This window comes from Rhinopithecus roxellana, chromosome 17 (genome assembly GCF_007565055.1).
Source record: "Rhinopithecus roxellana isolate Shanxi Qingling chromosome 17, ASM756505v1, whole genome shotgun sequence".
Taxonomy (NCBI): Eukaryota; Metazoa; Chordata; class Mammalia; order Primates; family Cercopithecidae; genus Rhinopithecus; species Rhinopithecus roxellana.
In genome coordinates this window covers 78,977,067-78,992,864 of record NC_044565.1, presented here as the reverse complement: position 1 = coordinate 78,992,864, position 15,798 = coordinate 78,977,067, and the positions used below count along the sequence as shown (strand labels likewise).

The 15,798-nt window shown below is 38.1% G+C and overlaps 1 protein-coding gene across 1 annotated transcript in view; it reads left to right on the top strand.

Moving 5' to 3' along the window:
- STRN (striatin) overlaps positions 1-15,798 on the top strand; it is a 132,623-nt gene that overhangs the window by 79,512 nt on the left and 37,313 nt on the right. The window contains exons 8-9 of the mRNA XM_010373189.2: positions 8,628-8,738; positions 11,720-11,863. Coding sequence (XP_010371491.2) covers positions 8,628-8,738; positions 11,720-11,863 — 255 coding nt within the window. The remainder of the gene's footprint in view (positions 1-8,627; positions 8,739-11,719; positions 11,864-15,798) is intronic.

The following is a 15,798-nucleotide window of genomic DNA, read 5'->3' as shown; positions in this document are numbered from 1 at the left end:
GGCCAGGATGATCTTGAACTCCTGAACTCGGGTGATCCGCCTGCCTCAGCCTCCCAAAGTACTGGGATTACAGGCGTGAGCCACTGTGCCCGGCCGAGAGTTGGAATTTTGACATTAAAGTTTTCCAACTTATGTTAAATTTAAATAAGGCTGGGCGCAGTGGCTCATACTTGTAATCTCAGCGACTCCAGAGTCTGAAGCAGGAGGATAACTTGAACCCAGGAGTTCTAGACCAGCCTGGGAGATATAGTGAGACCCCATCTCTGAATGAATGAATGAATGAATGAATGAATGAATGAATGACATATTTTTGCCCATATTTGAGAATTTTAACTAAAACAGAAAATTACACTAAATGATACTATTGATGAATATTGCTTTTATTTATTTACTTATTTATTAATAAAAAAATAGAGATGGGTTTCACTATATTGCCCAGGCTAGTCTCTAACTCCTGGGCTCAAGTGATCTTCCTACCTCAGCCTCCCAAAGTGCTAGGATTACAGGTTGAGCCACTGTGCCCAGCCAAATGTTTTCTGGTTGATTGGTTGGTTGGTTTGTTTTGAGACAGAGTCTCACACGGTTGCCTGACTGGAGCGCAGTGGTGCGATCTCAGCTCACTGCAACCTCCGCTTCCAGGGTTCAAGCAATTCTCTTACCTCAGCCTCCCAAGCATCTGGGATTACAGGTGCCCGCCACCACCCCCAGCTAATTTTTTGTAGTTTTATTAGATACGGGGTTTCACTGCGTTTGCCAGGCTGGTCCCAGACTCCTGACCTTGTGATCTGCAAATATTCAAATACTCTTAAGTTTATATTTAGATTTTCATGAAGACATTTAGGATAAGATTTATGGTTTGTGTTGCTTTTCACCCACTGAAATTTAAGAACATTTGCTAGATTGAAAAGACCTTAATGGCTTAATATTTGGGCAAGTATTTATTTGTTGGGAGAATGTAATGTATCGTTTTGATATTATTTTTTGTTTATCTTTATATGAAAACTTCCACTAAGTTTTCTTAAAAGATGAACCCGTTTTTTTATTTGAAATAGACGTTCCTTTAAGTTAATATTTCATCCATAAAGATAAAAGTAGCTCCAAACATGATATAAAACTGTTTTATAGAATTTATTATTTAGATGTAGATATACCACATTATGAACTTTTTATCTACTTTTATTTAAACAGCTATATTAAATAGATATTTTTTCTTTTCTTTTTTACTGTTCTTCACCATAGGATATTTATTCATTTTTATGACCTTAAAAACGTTGTTGGCCAGGTGCAGTGGCTCACGCCTGTAATCCCAGCACTTTGGGAGGCCAAGGTGGGCAGATCACGAGGTCAGGAGATTGAGACCATCCTGGCTAACACGGTTAAACCCGTTTCTACTAAAAATACAAAAAATTAGCCGAACGTTGTGGGACACGCCTGTAGTCCCAGCTACTCGGGAAGCTGAGGCAGGAGAATCGCTTGAACCTGGGAGGTGGAGGTTGCAGTGAGTGGAGGTTGCGCACCACTGCACTCCAGCCTGGGTGCGAGAGCGAGACTCTGTCTCAAAAAAAAAGTTGTTTAATTTTTCTTGTAAAAATTTTGTGCATAGATCATTAAAAGTACTCTTAGTTTTTTTTGCTATTCAAAGCAGTGCTATATTGAAATTATATTTTTAATTGTCTGTAACATATGTAAAGAAATCTTACTTAGAGTTGTATATTGACTTTTTATACAGGCATTAAGGCTTATAGCCAGGACAGATATCCCACTGAGTTGCAGCAGCAGGGTCTGGCTATGTTTATGCTTTATTACTGGCACCTGACATTTTTCATTGTTTTTCTTTCTAAGCTCAGCAGTGTGTTTACTCTTTTTTTTTTTCTCTCTCTGATACCAAGTCTCACTCTGTCACCCAGGCTGGAGTGCAGTGGCATGATCCCAACTCACTGCAACCTCCCGGGTTCAAGCAATTCTCATGCCTCAGCCTCCTGAGTAGCTGGGACTACAGGTGTGCGCCACCACACCCGGCTAATTTTTGTATTTTTAGTAGAAGCAGGGTTTCACCATGTTGGCCAGGCTGGCCTTGAAATTCCTGACATCAGGTGATCTGCCCGCCTCAGCCTTCCAAGGTGCTGGAATTACAAGCATGAGCCACTGCTCCCAACCTTGTATTTACTTTTTTAAAGTTAAGTTTTATATTATGTTCTTCCCAGAAGAGGATAGGGATCTGTTGGTTTGGGTCCAACCTTTCATGATGTTTGAACTTGAATTCTCCATATGAATTTTAAAATCATTTCTTCATGTTGCATGAATAACTGAAGATTTGATTTCAGTTTCCCATATATGTAAATAATTTGCAGCCAATTGTTATCTTTTCAATATTGAGTGGTCTCCTCAATAAAAAAGATTTAAGTCCCAAATTATACAGATTACCCTGTTTATAAATAGTATTTTTTTGGTTGTTTGTTTGTTTTTTTCTTTTTCAACTTTTATTTTAGTTTTGGGAGTACATTTGCAGGTTTGTTACTTGGTTGTATTGTGTGATGATGCAGTTTAGGATATGAATGATATCGTCACCCATGTACTGAGCATAGTACCCTTACTTACCAGTTGGTTTTTCAGCCTTTACTACCCTTCCTGCCTCTCGCGTCTAGTAGTCCCCAGTGTCTTTGTTGCTGTCTTTATGTCCATAAGTACCTACTATTCAGCTCTGAATTGTAAGTGAGTATTTGGTTTTCTGTTTCTATGTTAATTTACTTGGGATAAATACAGATTCTCATATACCTTTAAGAACTAGAACACAGGCTATAAGACTGGAACACAGGTATTACTTCTGTCCAACTGTTACTTAGTGTGTTTTGCTTAAAATGAAGAACTTCTTTTTTTACATTTTTAGTTATACACGTTAGAAATACTAATTAAATCCCTGTTTTTTTGGTATGTTTCTTCTCTGAAGGAAAAATGAAAGAATTCTAAAGCCAAAATGAAAAAAGTAAGATATCTTTTCCTTCTCTCATTCATTTAAAAATTTTGTTGAAATTTTTCCTCCTTCACGATTGCTTGGTTATTATATGTAGTGACTGATAAGAAAACTCTGTTAGGTAAGTTAAGGAAAAGGTTTCCTAATGTTTTTAACAAACTAAAATAGATTTTTTGTAACCTTCTTTTCCATCGGAGACATTATACAATAAAATTGATTTGTGCTTGCCTCAAGGAGATGTTCTTCCTCTGTAAATACTGAGCAATCCCAGTAGCACAAGGTCTAGAAGAGATATTTTGTTATGTTGCTAATTTTTCTGCCTTGCATTCAGGGTAGACTTCAACCTCCCCCCGCCCCCTGCTTAGTTATCACAAACCATTATAATAAGGGCATTTGTTGAATCTCTTTTTTTTTTTTTTTGACGGAGTTCTCACTCTGTCACCTAGGCTGGAGTGCAGTGGCATGATCTTGGCTCACTGCAATCTCCGCCTCCTGGGTTCAAGCAGTTCCCCTGCCTCAGCCTCCGGAGTAGCTGGGACTACAGGTGCCTTCCACCACGCCTGAGTATTTTTTGTATTTTAGTGGAGACGGTGTTTCACCATGTTGGTCAGGCTGGTCTCGAACTCCTGACCTCAAATGATCCGCCCGCCTCGGCCTCCCAAAGCTGAGGGATTACAAGCATGAGCCACCAGGCCTGGCCCATTTGTTGAATCTTTTAATGACTCTTTTTGTTGAGGTGTTAAGTAAGTTACTTAAGTAAGGTTGACTGTCTATCCCTGATGTGAAATTTGAAATCTGAAATGCTCCAAATTCTGAAACTTGTTGAGCACTGACATGATACTTAAAGAAAATATGCATTGGAGCATTTTGGATTTTGGATTTTTGGATTGGGGGGTGCTGAACCAGTATAATACAAATATTCCAAAATCCAAAATAATTTGAAATCCGAAATACTTCTAGTCCCAAGCATTTCGGGAAAGGGATAGTCACTTGTAGTGTATTATTTTGCTTTTATATTGGAGCTTCCTATGAGAGCAAGAAACTGATTGTATTTCTAAGTCCAGCTGACTTCTTGCCCTTTGGATTCAGTTGAAAATTACTTTCTAGGATGATTGGTAGGTTCATTTGCCCCAGAATCATTAAAAAATAGTTTTCTGGGCCGGGCGCAGTGGCTCACGCCTGTAATCCCAGCGCTGTGGGAGGCCAAGGCGGGTGGATCACCTAAGGTCAGGAGTTTGAGACCAGCCTGGCCAACCTGGTGAAACACTGTCTCTGCTAAAAATACAAAAATTAGTTGGGCATTGTGGCGGGTGCCTGAAATCCCAGCTACTTGGGAGGCTGAGGCAAGAGAATCACTTAAACCTGGGAGGCAGAGGTTGCAATGAGCCGAGATTGCACCATTGCACTCCAGCCTGGGCAACAGAGTGAGACTCTGTCTCAAAAAAAAAAAAGAAAGTTTTCTTGTGCATTGATAATATTGACAATAGTAACTTTATAACCATAGCACACAATAAATTTTTCTTATGCCTTTACTTTTCCTTAAACCGTGTAAATTTTCCATTACCTTCAGGGACTCTGTCATGGTACCAATGGCACTTCTTTCCTTTTTTTGTAGCAAATAATTGAAGAATTATCTAAGATACTTATTTAGTCACTGAAGAATACAGTGGCTATCTAGTGACTGGCTTTTCTTTCAAGAAAGCAGGTCTGGAAACCAAATGGAAGTTAAAGTGAAACAAGCCTCTATTCTGTCTTATTCCCTGCTGAGCTTGTGTATCAAGTTACTCATATTTTAGGCAAGTCCACCAACATAGCTGCATCTGCCGTGCCGCACTGAGGTCTTTCTGTGAGGTATCACACATCTGCATAGATATACTTGGTTGTTTTAATTGTGAATCATATCGCAAGGGTACCGGAGGTTGGTTTTTCCCAAGGACAGCTGCACTGTTACTTGTATAACTTCCTTTACTTTAATGTATGAGTCATAGCTCAGTGTATTATATGATACATGTGTGTACATTTTACTTAGCCTACTATATGAGTCACATGTGTGACTGTTCTCACAACTGAGTTTTCTGGATAGTTCTGTTAGTGAGCATGAGTAAATGGAATCTTTCAGTTTACTGGAGATTTCTTTACCAGTCGTTTGACTTGTGTGTTTTAGAATTTTATAATTCAGATTCAAAGGGTTCACTTTTAACAAATTAACAAAAACTAGATTGCAAAACTTGTCTAATTGAGTGAACATTTAAACCATTTTAAGGGTTCACTCCATCTCTCTTCTACTGTACTGCCTCCCCACTCCACCAAAAAAAAAAGAGGAATATGCTTAGGTTCAGAATCTGGCTAGAGTCTCGCAAGCAAAAAGATTTTACCATACATCTTCCATGATTATTATTGTTTTTATGAGTCTAGTAAGATTATAAGGCTACATTTTAACTTCAAAAACCTGAAGACATTCTGGGGACCCAAAAGCCATCTAGTTTAATTTATTATTAAGACTTGATTGATGAAAATTAACATTTTTAATTGTTACATCTTTCTGGGAAGATAAAGAATGTTTTTCCTATTGATAGATTATAGTTAAGTGTGTAAAAGTGTTGTTTAAAGTGATTTTTAATAGTATTATATTCAGAGGCCCAGGAAACAGTTGTCTAAACTGGATTGAAACTCAAATTGTTAAAAACAGATTTCTGTTTATTATGATTCACTTTGGTTTACTCCGATCATTCATTCAACAAATACTGATCAAGTGCTTTCTATTTGCCAGGTTTTCTAGGTAAAGATCCTTATGCTTCTGGTGCTTACATTCAACTAAGAGGATATAGTATGTCAGAAGGTGATAAATGCTTTGGAAAGTAGAAAAAGTACAGAGTAAGGGAGATAGGGAGAGCTCAGGTCAGTGTAGGGTAGAGAGGGCAGTTTACAATTCAAAATAGAGTGGTTAGCTGGGTGCAGTGGCTCATGCCTGTAATCCCAGCACTTTGGGAGACTGAGGTGGGAAGATTGCTTGAGCCCAGGAGTTTGAGACCAGCCTGGCCAACCTAGCGAGACTTCATCTCTACAAAAAAAAATTTTTTTTTTTTTTTGAGATGGAGTCTCGCTCTGTCGCCCAGGCTGGAGTGTAGTGGCCGGATCTCAGCTCACTGCAAGCTCTGCCTCCCGGGTTTACACCATTCTCCTGCTTCAGCCTCCCGAGTAAGCTGGGACTACAGGCGCCTGCCACCTCGCCCGGCTAGTTTTTCGTATTTTTTAGTAGAGACGGGGTTTCACCATGTTAGCCAGGATAGTCTCGATCTCCTGACCTCGTGATCCGCCCGTCTCAGCCTCCCAAAGTGCTGGGATTACAGGCTTGAGCCACCGCACCCGGCCCAAAAAATTTTTTAAAAATTAGCTGGGCATGGTGGTACACACCTGTTGTCCCAGCTACTTGCGGGGCAGAGGTGGGAGGATTGCTTGAGCCCAGGAGGTCAAGTCTGCAGTGAGTTGAGATTGTGACAGTGCACCCCAGCTGGTTTGATAGAATGAGATCCTGCCTCCAAAATAAATAAATAAATATGTGTGTATATATATATTTAAGTTAAAAACCCGTAAAATATAGTGGCCATGAGAAGCCCCATTGAGAAGGTAACAACTGAGTAAAAGACATGATGAGAGAATTGGCCATCTGGGGAAGAAGTGTTCAGGAAGAAGAAAGCCAGCACAAATGCCCTAAGATAGCAGCATCCCTGGCATGCCTGAGAAATTTAAGGAAGCCAGAGTAGCTACAGCAGAGTGATTCTAGGGAGAATGTAGTAAGAAATGACCAGATCATCTTGGGCCATGTAGACCAGTGGTGAGATGGGGAGCCATGGGAGGGATTTGAGCAAGAAGGGTGACATGATATTTTATTCTAAACCATCACTGGCTGCTACGTTGAGAATAGACTACACAAGGAAACCAGTGTTGATAATAGACTTGGGGGAGGGGAAGCAATTATTGCAGTAATCCTAGCAAGAGATCATAGTGGTCAGAGAAGTAGTAGATGTGCTGAGAAGCCAGATGTTGAAATTTGTGAAGGTAGAGAAAATAGTTTTTCCTGATATATTTAATGTGGTGTGGGAAAGAATGGGTATTGCTCTGAGCAAGTGCACATATAGAGTTGTCATCAAATAAGGTGGGGAACCCTTTGGATGGAACAGATTGGGTGGGGAGAGAGGTTGGGTGTTTGGTTTTGTATGTTTGCTTTGAGGTATCTGTTAGACTTCCTAATGGAAATGTAGAATGAGCAGTTGGAGATACCAGTCTTGGTTCAAGCTAGCATTCTGAGTTAACATTTACATAGCATTATATAGTATTTATGTTGTTTTATAGTAAATATAAATATATAACATTCTTTAAATTTTCTTCTCTTGAAATAGTGACAATTGATTATTGATTTTCTTTACTACTAGAAGCTGTTTCCTGTTTTAAGAATGTATAAACTTAACATCACTTAAATTGTAAATTTTAAATGAAGGGTGATTAATAACGTTTTTAACAAATGCTATGTATTAAGCCTGTAAAATAAAAATTATCACTTTTTTTTTTTTTTTTTGAGATGGAGTCTCACTCTGTTGCCCAGGCTGGAGTGCAGTGGTGCAATCTTGGCTCACTGTAAGCTCTGCCTCCCGGGTTCATGCCATTCTCCTGCCTCAGCCTCCCGAGTAGCTGGGACTACAGGCGCCTGCCACCTCACCCGGCCAATTTTTTGTATTTTTAGTAGAGACGGGGTTTCACTGTGTTAGCCAGGATGGTCTCGATCTCCTGACCTCGTGATCCGCCCACTTCGGCCTCCCAAAGTACTGGGATTACAGGCGTGAACCACCACGCCCGGCAATTATCACTTATTGATGAACACATGGCAAAAATATCAAATTCTTTAAAAGATCATTAGAGTTTATTTTGTACAATCTCTAAATAATAATTTTCTCTCATCACATAAATTAATACAAAGTGTCTTTTTGTGTTAGTCCTAGTGGAATTCTGAAAACGAGAAGTTCTGTTTTTGTTTGTTTGTTTTTTGAGACAGAGTTTTGCTCTTGTTGCCTAGGCGGGAGTGCGGTGGCACAATCTCAGCTCATTGCAACCTCCGCCTCCTGGGTTCAGGAGAGTCTCCTGCCTCAGCCTCCCAAGTAGCTGGGATTACAGGCATGAGGTACCCATGCCCGGCTCATTTTGTATTTTTTTACTAGAAATGTTGTTTCACCATTTGGTCAGGCTGGTCTCGAACTCCTGACCTCATGTGATCCACCCGCCTCGGCCTCCTAAAGTGCTGGAATTACAGGTGTGAGCCACCGCGCCTGGCCAAGAAGTTCTTGATTGTAAAGTGTTTGGGCTTAATTTACTAAAAATCACTAAAATCTTCCAGGTGTGTGTGTGTGTGTGTGTGTGTGTGTGTGTGTGTGTTTGTGTGTCTTTCAAGAGAAACTTATTATTCTAGGAAATCACACTGATCATTTATTCTTAGTGATTATATTTTTTTGTGTGACATATATATATATATAATGAATAAACTGACTTTTTTTAAGTTAGTGATACTATAAAGAAAATGGTTGTTATGTCATTCAGACATATTGACTCAGAGTGTTCAATATTTTATTGAAAAAGACTGTTTCATTTGTTTCACTCTGTTTAGAAAAGGAAGACCAATGTCTCATGCCTGAAGCCTGGAATGTGGACCAGGGAGTAATTACCAAACTCAAGGAACAATACAAAAAGGAGAGAAAGGGGAAAAAGGGGGTGAAGAGTAAGTGGAAAACATTGTATCTGTAAATCATAAATCTTGCCTCTTTACATCCCCCAGTTTTTTTTTTCAATGTTTTCCTAAAACTACTTACTCTTTTTCATTTCTGCTCCTGACCTCTTTCCTTTTCACCTGCTCTCAGGGGTTGAAATTAAATGATTAGCTATTTAATTATGAACTTAAAAGAAAACAACCCACATGTACTTATGGAATCATGTATACTGTATCCCAATAATAAATCCAGAGCCTCATTAGTATTGGGCTGTGTATTCAAACACAGTGATAATTTGGTTTTTAAAAGTACCTGTGCTTATATTAACAGTGTTTTTTTTTTTAGTAACAATTTATAACTCATTTAGTGTGAACCTCTGGCAGTCCACCAAAATTATTGCTTATAATTTTAGACATTGGTGACAGAAAGAAAGTTAATTTCTACCCCTGAATGTTCTATGTGTTCATAACGTGCAGTTCATTTACTCATAGCACTATATGCTATACAGGGCACAGAGTCAAATACGTAACTTCTAAAAATATTTCTTTTCTATTTAAACATTTTTGACCGGTTTTATTTATAACATTATTACCATATACCTTTTACCTTACCATATTACCTTTTTTTTTTTTTTGAGACGGAGTCTCGCTCTGCTGCCCAGGCTGGAGTGCAGTGGCCGGATCTCAGCTCACTGCAAGCTCCGCCTCCCGGGTTTACGCCATTCTCCTGCCTCAGCCTCCCGAGTAGCTGGGATTACAGGCGCCTGCCACCTTGCCCGGCTAGTTTTTTTGGTATTTTTTTTAGTAGAGACGGGGTTTCACCGTGTTAGCCAGGATGGTCTCCATCTCCTGACCTCGTGATCCGCCCGCCTCGACCTCCCAAAGTGCTGGGATTACAGGCTTGAGCCACCGCGCCCGGCCTTCCTTTTTTCCTTTTTAATAAAATATGTGCCACATCAAAAACAAAAGCCAGAAGGAAATTTCTAGCCCTGTGAATCATATATGTTTAATTATTTCATTATGCAAATTATTTAGCAATGAATCTAGTTAAGAATGCAAAATGGAAATACAAAAGCTTGCAAACCATTCCTGAAAACAGTCTTAAATCATCTTAGGGGAACAAGGCTAAACTATTACCTCCTTGTGTTTCTGCCCTCACTGATAATATGGGCCTCCCTTTTATGGCAATAGGAATTTGATTATTTGAGATATTAAGGTAGTATAAAGTGAGATTAATATCTAATTTAGCGAGAAATGTATTTTAAAGTTGCGAAACACTGGAAAGATGTGCTTTTTCTTTTTCTCTCTCTGTAGTGATGCTAAAGCTTATTAAAGACCATCATTCCTGTTAGGACATTCTTTTAAACTTAAAACATTACTTAAAAGCATTTAAACCTTTATTTAAAATATTTTAGAATTTACAAGTGTTTAGCTTGATTTGATAAAAAGTCAGTGTATGTTATTGATGTTAAAACATAGTATCAGCCATTACATAATGAGAGATGATGTTGTTTAATGCTATCTCAATATAGATTAAAATCAGAATGAGAAAGATTGATATTAAAACATAAGCACATTTTGTACCTTGTAGCCAAATATACTTACTGATAGACAATTTAATCTTAAAAAGCATAGGGAGATGATTTGTCATGGCTTTGGAGTCATGTCAAAAAACCACTTAAACTGAAATTTTGAGGAAAATTTGGATATCATATGTGAGAAATAATTTCCAGATTAACTTAATGTTGATATATTTCTTTAGGTCATTATGCTACAAAAATGAATGTCTTGAAATATAAAAGATCTTTTAGTTGGAAAGGTAACCAGGACTTAACGCACAATCCATCTACTTTTCCATTGATTATTCTGTTCTTGTCAAATACCAAGGCATTGCTGTAGTTGGAATTTAGCACTTAACTGAAACTGCACCATTTGACTGGAACAATATTCCTACTAATAGAAGCAATTGGATTTCTTAAATTGGGAGATTACAGTGTGTTCAGACATCTAGCATATGGTTTTAGTATGGTGAAGAAAAATGACACTGTAAGGGAGAAATTTTAACATCTTTCATTGAAGAGAGAGGGACTACACATTTCAGCACATTTTGTTTAATGTCTTCAGTTCATGTTATCTTGATAAAAATAGCAGTCTGGGAACAAGTAAAGACTTAGGATAAAAATAGAACTGAAGCCATGCTTTGAATTGATATAAAGCATTGACTTATAAACCACCATGAAGTTTTTTTTTTTTTAATTGAACTAGTACTCATTGGAAAAGTTTGAGTCTTTTCAATGTGGTCTAGTAGAGATATTTCCAGTCAAATCATGTACTCCAATCATACCATCTTGAAATATATTTCTAGGCATTAAATTGCTTAAAAATAGTTATATTCTTTGCTGGTATAGGAAAAAACCGTAACAGACTTTGGGTAAGATTTTCCCATTCTTAATTAAACTTATAACAGGAAAAACTACTGAAGATCTGTTTCAGCCTCTATCCTATATAAAACAGTCAAAACAGGGATGTGGGAGAATGAAGAATCAAAGTTCAGGTAAGTATTCAGTAGGGCATGAGACTTCACCTCGGGTACCATAGCTTCAGGATGTAAGGCAATTAATGCAACTTAATGTAAACAAACAGGGATGTTATTGTTTAATTCAGTGCACAGTAGATTCACAATCTGTATCTGGCTGCATTTAGAGCAATATTCAGTGGTTAAAGAATTATTTTTCATGGTCTAACTGGACATGAGCATTCTTTTTTATGTAAATAGTGGTATTATCCCATTTGCTTAAACAGTATAATTCTTTTCAAGAATAATAAACTTTTACAATAATTTGAAAACTAGAAAATACTTATTAATCTAGTAGGATATTTTTAAAGGTAAATATTGATGGATGGAAAATAAGGCTTATGATACCATTTTGAGGCAGTTGGATAATTCTCTTTTTTCTTTTTTATCTTCCCCTCCCCCCACTTTTTTGGGCTAGGGCCCAATAGGTCAAAACTCCAAGATATGCTTGCTAATTTGAGAGATGTTGATGAACTTCCTTCATTGCAGCCATCTGTGGGTTCACCTTCCAGACCCAGCAGCTCCAGGCTTCCTGAACATGAAATTAATAGGGCAGATGAAGGTAAGTATTTAAGATACTCTGGAGCACAAAATGCACTTGGATGTATATCTTTAAATTCATTCATTAGAAAGGACTCTCCTATCAGAGAGAACTTTATTCTGCAGGTGTTTGATCTGCATAGTTTTCCCCAAATGCAAGCTTTCTTACATTCAAGGGAGTTTGATTCCAACTTCAATCTTCAAGACTTGAGAAGGTGCATACACTTAAAAACCAACTCTAAATTCTGGTTTAAAATATCTGCTGGCTCCACTGATGCCCATGGCCCTATATATACTATTCCAACACTGAGGAAATTAACAGTCTATAAATTGGTAGTAAATGTTTACTTTGAAACTCATATAAATATTTAAGCAGTTTATTAATGATAATTGAAAAAGGAGATAAAGTCACTTAAAAGTCTAGTCACATATTCTGCTATTTTAACTTGTTCCCTTTCAGTCCTGGTTCACGTGTGTGTGTGTGTATATGTATATATATGTGTGTGTGTGTGTGTGTATATATGTATTTATTTTTATTTATTTATTTTTTGTATGCCCAGGCTGGAGTGCAGTGGTGCGATCTTGGCTCACTGCAACCTCTGCCTCCTGGGTTCAAGCGATTATCTTGCCTTAGCCTCCTGAATAGCTGGGATTACAGGCACCTGCCACCATGCCTAGCTAATTTGTTTGTATTTTTAGTAGAGACGGGGTTTTGCCATGTTGGCCAGGCTGACCTTGAACTCCTGACCTCAAGTGATCTGCCCACCTTGGGCTCCCAAAGTGCTGGGATTACAGGCATGCTCCACCATGCCTGGCCTCACATATATGTACTTTTTATACAGGTATAGAATATACCTGCATAAAAATATGCATTATTTTACATCATGTATAATAATTCTATTTTGTGTTCTTAAAATCATACAAATGATTTTTCATAATGATAATTTTAAGATTGTATATTATATTTTAGACTTGATGTGAAACTATTCCTTTTGGATATTTAGGTTGTTTTTAGTCTTGCAGTATAATCCTATGGTATATAAATACAGGTCTTTCTTTTAGACACAGGTCTGATTTATCTGTTTATAAATGCGTAAAATGTTTATATGTGGAAATTGATTTTAAAGTACGTATTTAAGCTGAGCATGGTGATCCCCTGGGAGGCTGAGGTGGGAGGATCACTTGAGCCCAGGAGGTTTTTTTTTTTTTTTTTTTTTTTTGAGACAGGCTGTCACTCTGTCACTCAAGTTAAGAGTGCAGTGGCGCAATCACAGCTCACCGCAGCCTTGACCTCACAGGCTCAGGTGATACTTCCACCTCAGCCTCCGGAGTAGCTAGGACTACAGGCACATGCCACCATGCCCAGATAATTTTTTGTATGCTTTTTGTAGAGACATGGTTTTGCCATATTGTTCAGGCTGATCTCAAACTCCTGGGCTCAAGTGATCCAACTGCGTCAGCCTCCCAAAGTGCTGGGATTACAGGCATGAGCCACCGCGTCTAGCCCCTGTTCAGGAGTTTGAGACTGTAGTGTGTGATGATTGAGTCAGTGAATAGCTACTGCACTCCAGCCTGGGTGACATAGTGAGACCCTGTCTCTTAAAACAATCAATCAAATATTTACATTAGCTGAAAATTCAACGTGACATAAAAGTAATTATGATTAATGTATATTTTAAAATATTTTTAAAAATTAATCCTGAATTTAAATACTGTATTTGCACTTTCTCTTCAAATTATTATTTATTGATCAACACAGCCTGAGAAAAAGTCACAGAATAATCATATGGTTTTTTTCTTGTTTTTTTAATCCATCACATTTTAGAGAGACATAAACTGATACAATTTTGATGTATATAGATTTTCATGATTGGAATACTTTTTCAGTGAGATTTTTGACCAGTACATGGTTAATTATTTGTTAGAGTCAATAATAGCATACTTGGAATTTATTACCCATACAAAGAATCAACACTTACACGCTAGATATAAAATTTATTTGATGTCTTTTGAATTACAGATGTGAGGTCATGGTCCTCAGTAGGTATGTTGATCACTAGGAGATGCATTCTGTTGACATTATAGGTATGAGACTTCTAATCAGTTGCATTTATCCCAAGATCAGGTCTAGATAAGGAGAAAAGTTAGTTTTTCTCTTATTTTCATAATTCAAGAAGTTTATCAGATTTCATCTCGGGCCATACATGAATTATGCAGAATTCTAATAATAGGGGCAGGATATATACTATTTACTAAAGGACAGATGTACAAAAGCATTACATAAGCCACAGAAGATGTCCTTGATAAAAAAACATAGGAACTTTAAAACTCAAGCATTAAATGTTTGTTTAACTTGCTATCTGTAGCAGTTGTCCTAAGCCTTCCCCCTTGGTGCAGGTTTTTCGGAAAAAGAAAAAACATATAAGCGATAGATTGTATATTGAATTGTCTATAACTGATACTTCCTGGTCTTCAGTCCACTTTCAGAAAGAACGTTCATATGCTGTGTGTGTGCTATAATTTTGTTACTTTATTTTTATTTTAATAATTCAGAAGTCAGGGCCGGGTGCAGTTGCTCACGCCTGTAATCCCAGCACTTTGGGAGGCTGAGGTGAGCAGATCACTTGAGGCCAGGAATTCAAGACCAGCCTGGCCAACGTGGCAAAATCCTGTCTCAACTAAAATTACAAAAATTAGCCAGACATGGGGGCGTGTGCCTGTAGTCCCAGCTACTTGGGAGGCTGAGGCAGGAGAATCACTTGAACTCAGGAGGCGGAGGTTTACATCACACCACTGCACTCCAGTCTGGGCAACAGAGTAAGATTCTGTCTTTAAAAAAAAAAAAACAGAAGGCAGTGTCACACTTAAAAGGCACAGGGTTTTGTTTTGTTTTATTTTTTGGTAGAAGCTGATTAGGGCTAGTAAGGTTTAGTTGCCAGATGGAAATGTGACCTATAGTCTTAAGTTCTAAGGCTCCTTAGGAACAATCAGGTAACAGTGATGCTTATTATTGCTCTCCCTCTTCAGTCCTGGAGTGTCCTGGCTATCCACTGGTATGTAAGGAAGGAGTTGTTACTTTGTTTTCAGGTTTTACTTGGCCGTTTGTAGACGATTAGTTAGAATTAGCTTACATAATGTATATGGTCTATCCTAGGAATCTTAGTCTTTTACACCTGAACAAAGTTATCTGGAAATGTTAGAAATGAAAACAAATCAAACAAAAAACGCCTGGCTGAAGACCTACCATCATAGTCTCACATGAGTCATTCGACTGATATTTTTGACCTGAAAATTGCTGTTCTAACTTAAACAATTCCTTTTCTTCATTAGTAAATGTTTAGAGTTGTTTGAACTTCTCAGATGATATATGGTATTTTGGGTAAAACCTATTTTTATTTTTGCTACTGTATTGTATGGTGGTTTGATAATGTCTTAATTTATGCTCTATTTTGTTCTGATGAGGATTGTAAGAGTTTGTCACTACTGTTTTTAAAAGCAAGTAACTATTTAAAAAATTTTTTTAAAAGACATGGTCTTGCTCTATCGCCTAGGTTGGAGTGCAGTGGTGCAGTCATAGCTCACTGTAGCCTCAAACTCCTGGGCTCAAGAGATCCTCCTGCCTCAAGCCTTCCAGGTAGCTAGGACTAGAGGCATGCACCACCATGCTTGATTAATTGTTAAAAAAATTTGTAGAGGCCGGGCGTGATGGCTGACACCAAGGCGGGCGGATCACTTGAGGTCAGGAGTTTGAGACCAGCCTGGCCAACGTGGCAAAACCCCATCTCAACTAAAAATACAAAAATTAGCCAGGCATGGTGGCATTAGCTACTTGGTAGGCTGAGACAGGAGAGTTTGCTTGAACCTGGGAGGCGTAGGTTGCAGTGAGCTGAGATCGCACCACTACACTCTAGCCTGGGTGACAGAGTGAGACCCCTGTCTCAGATTTTTTTTTTTTTA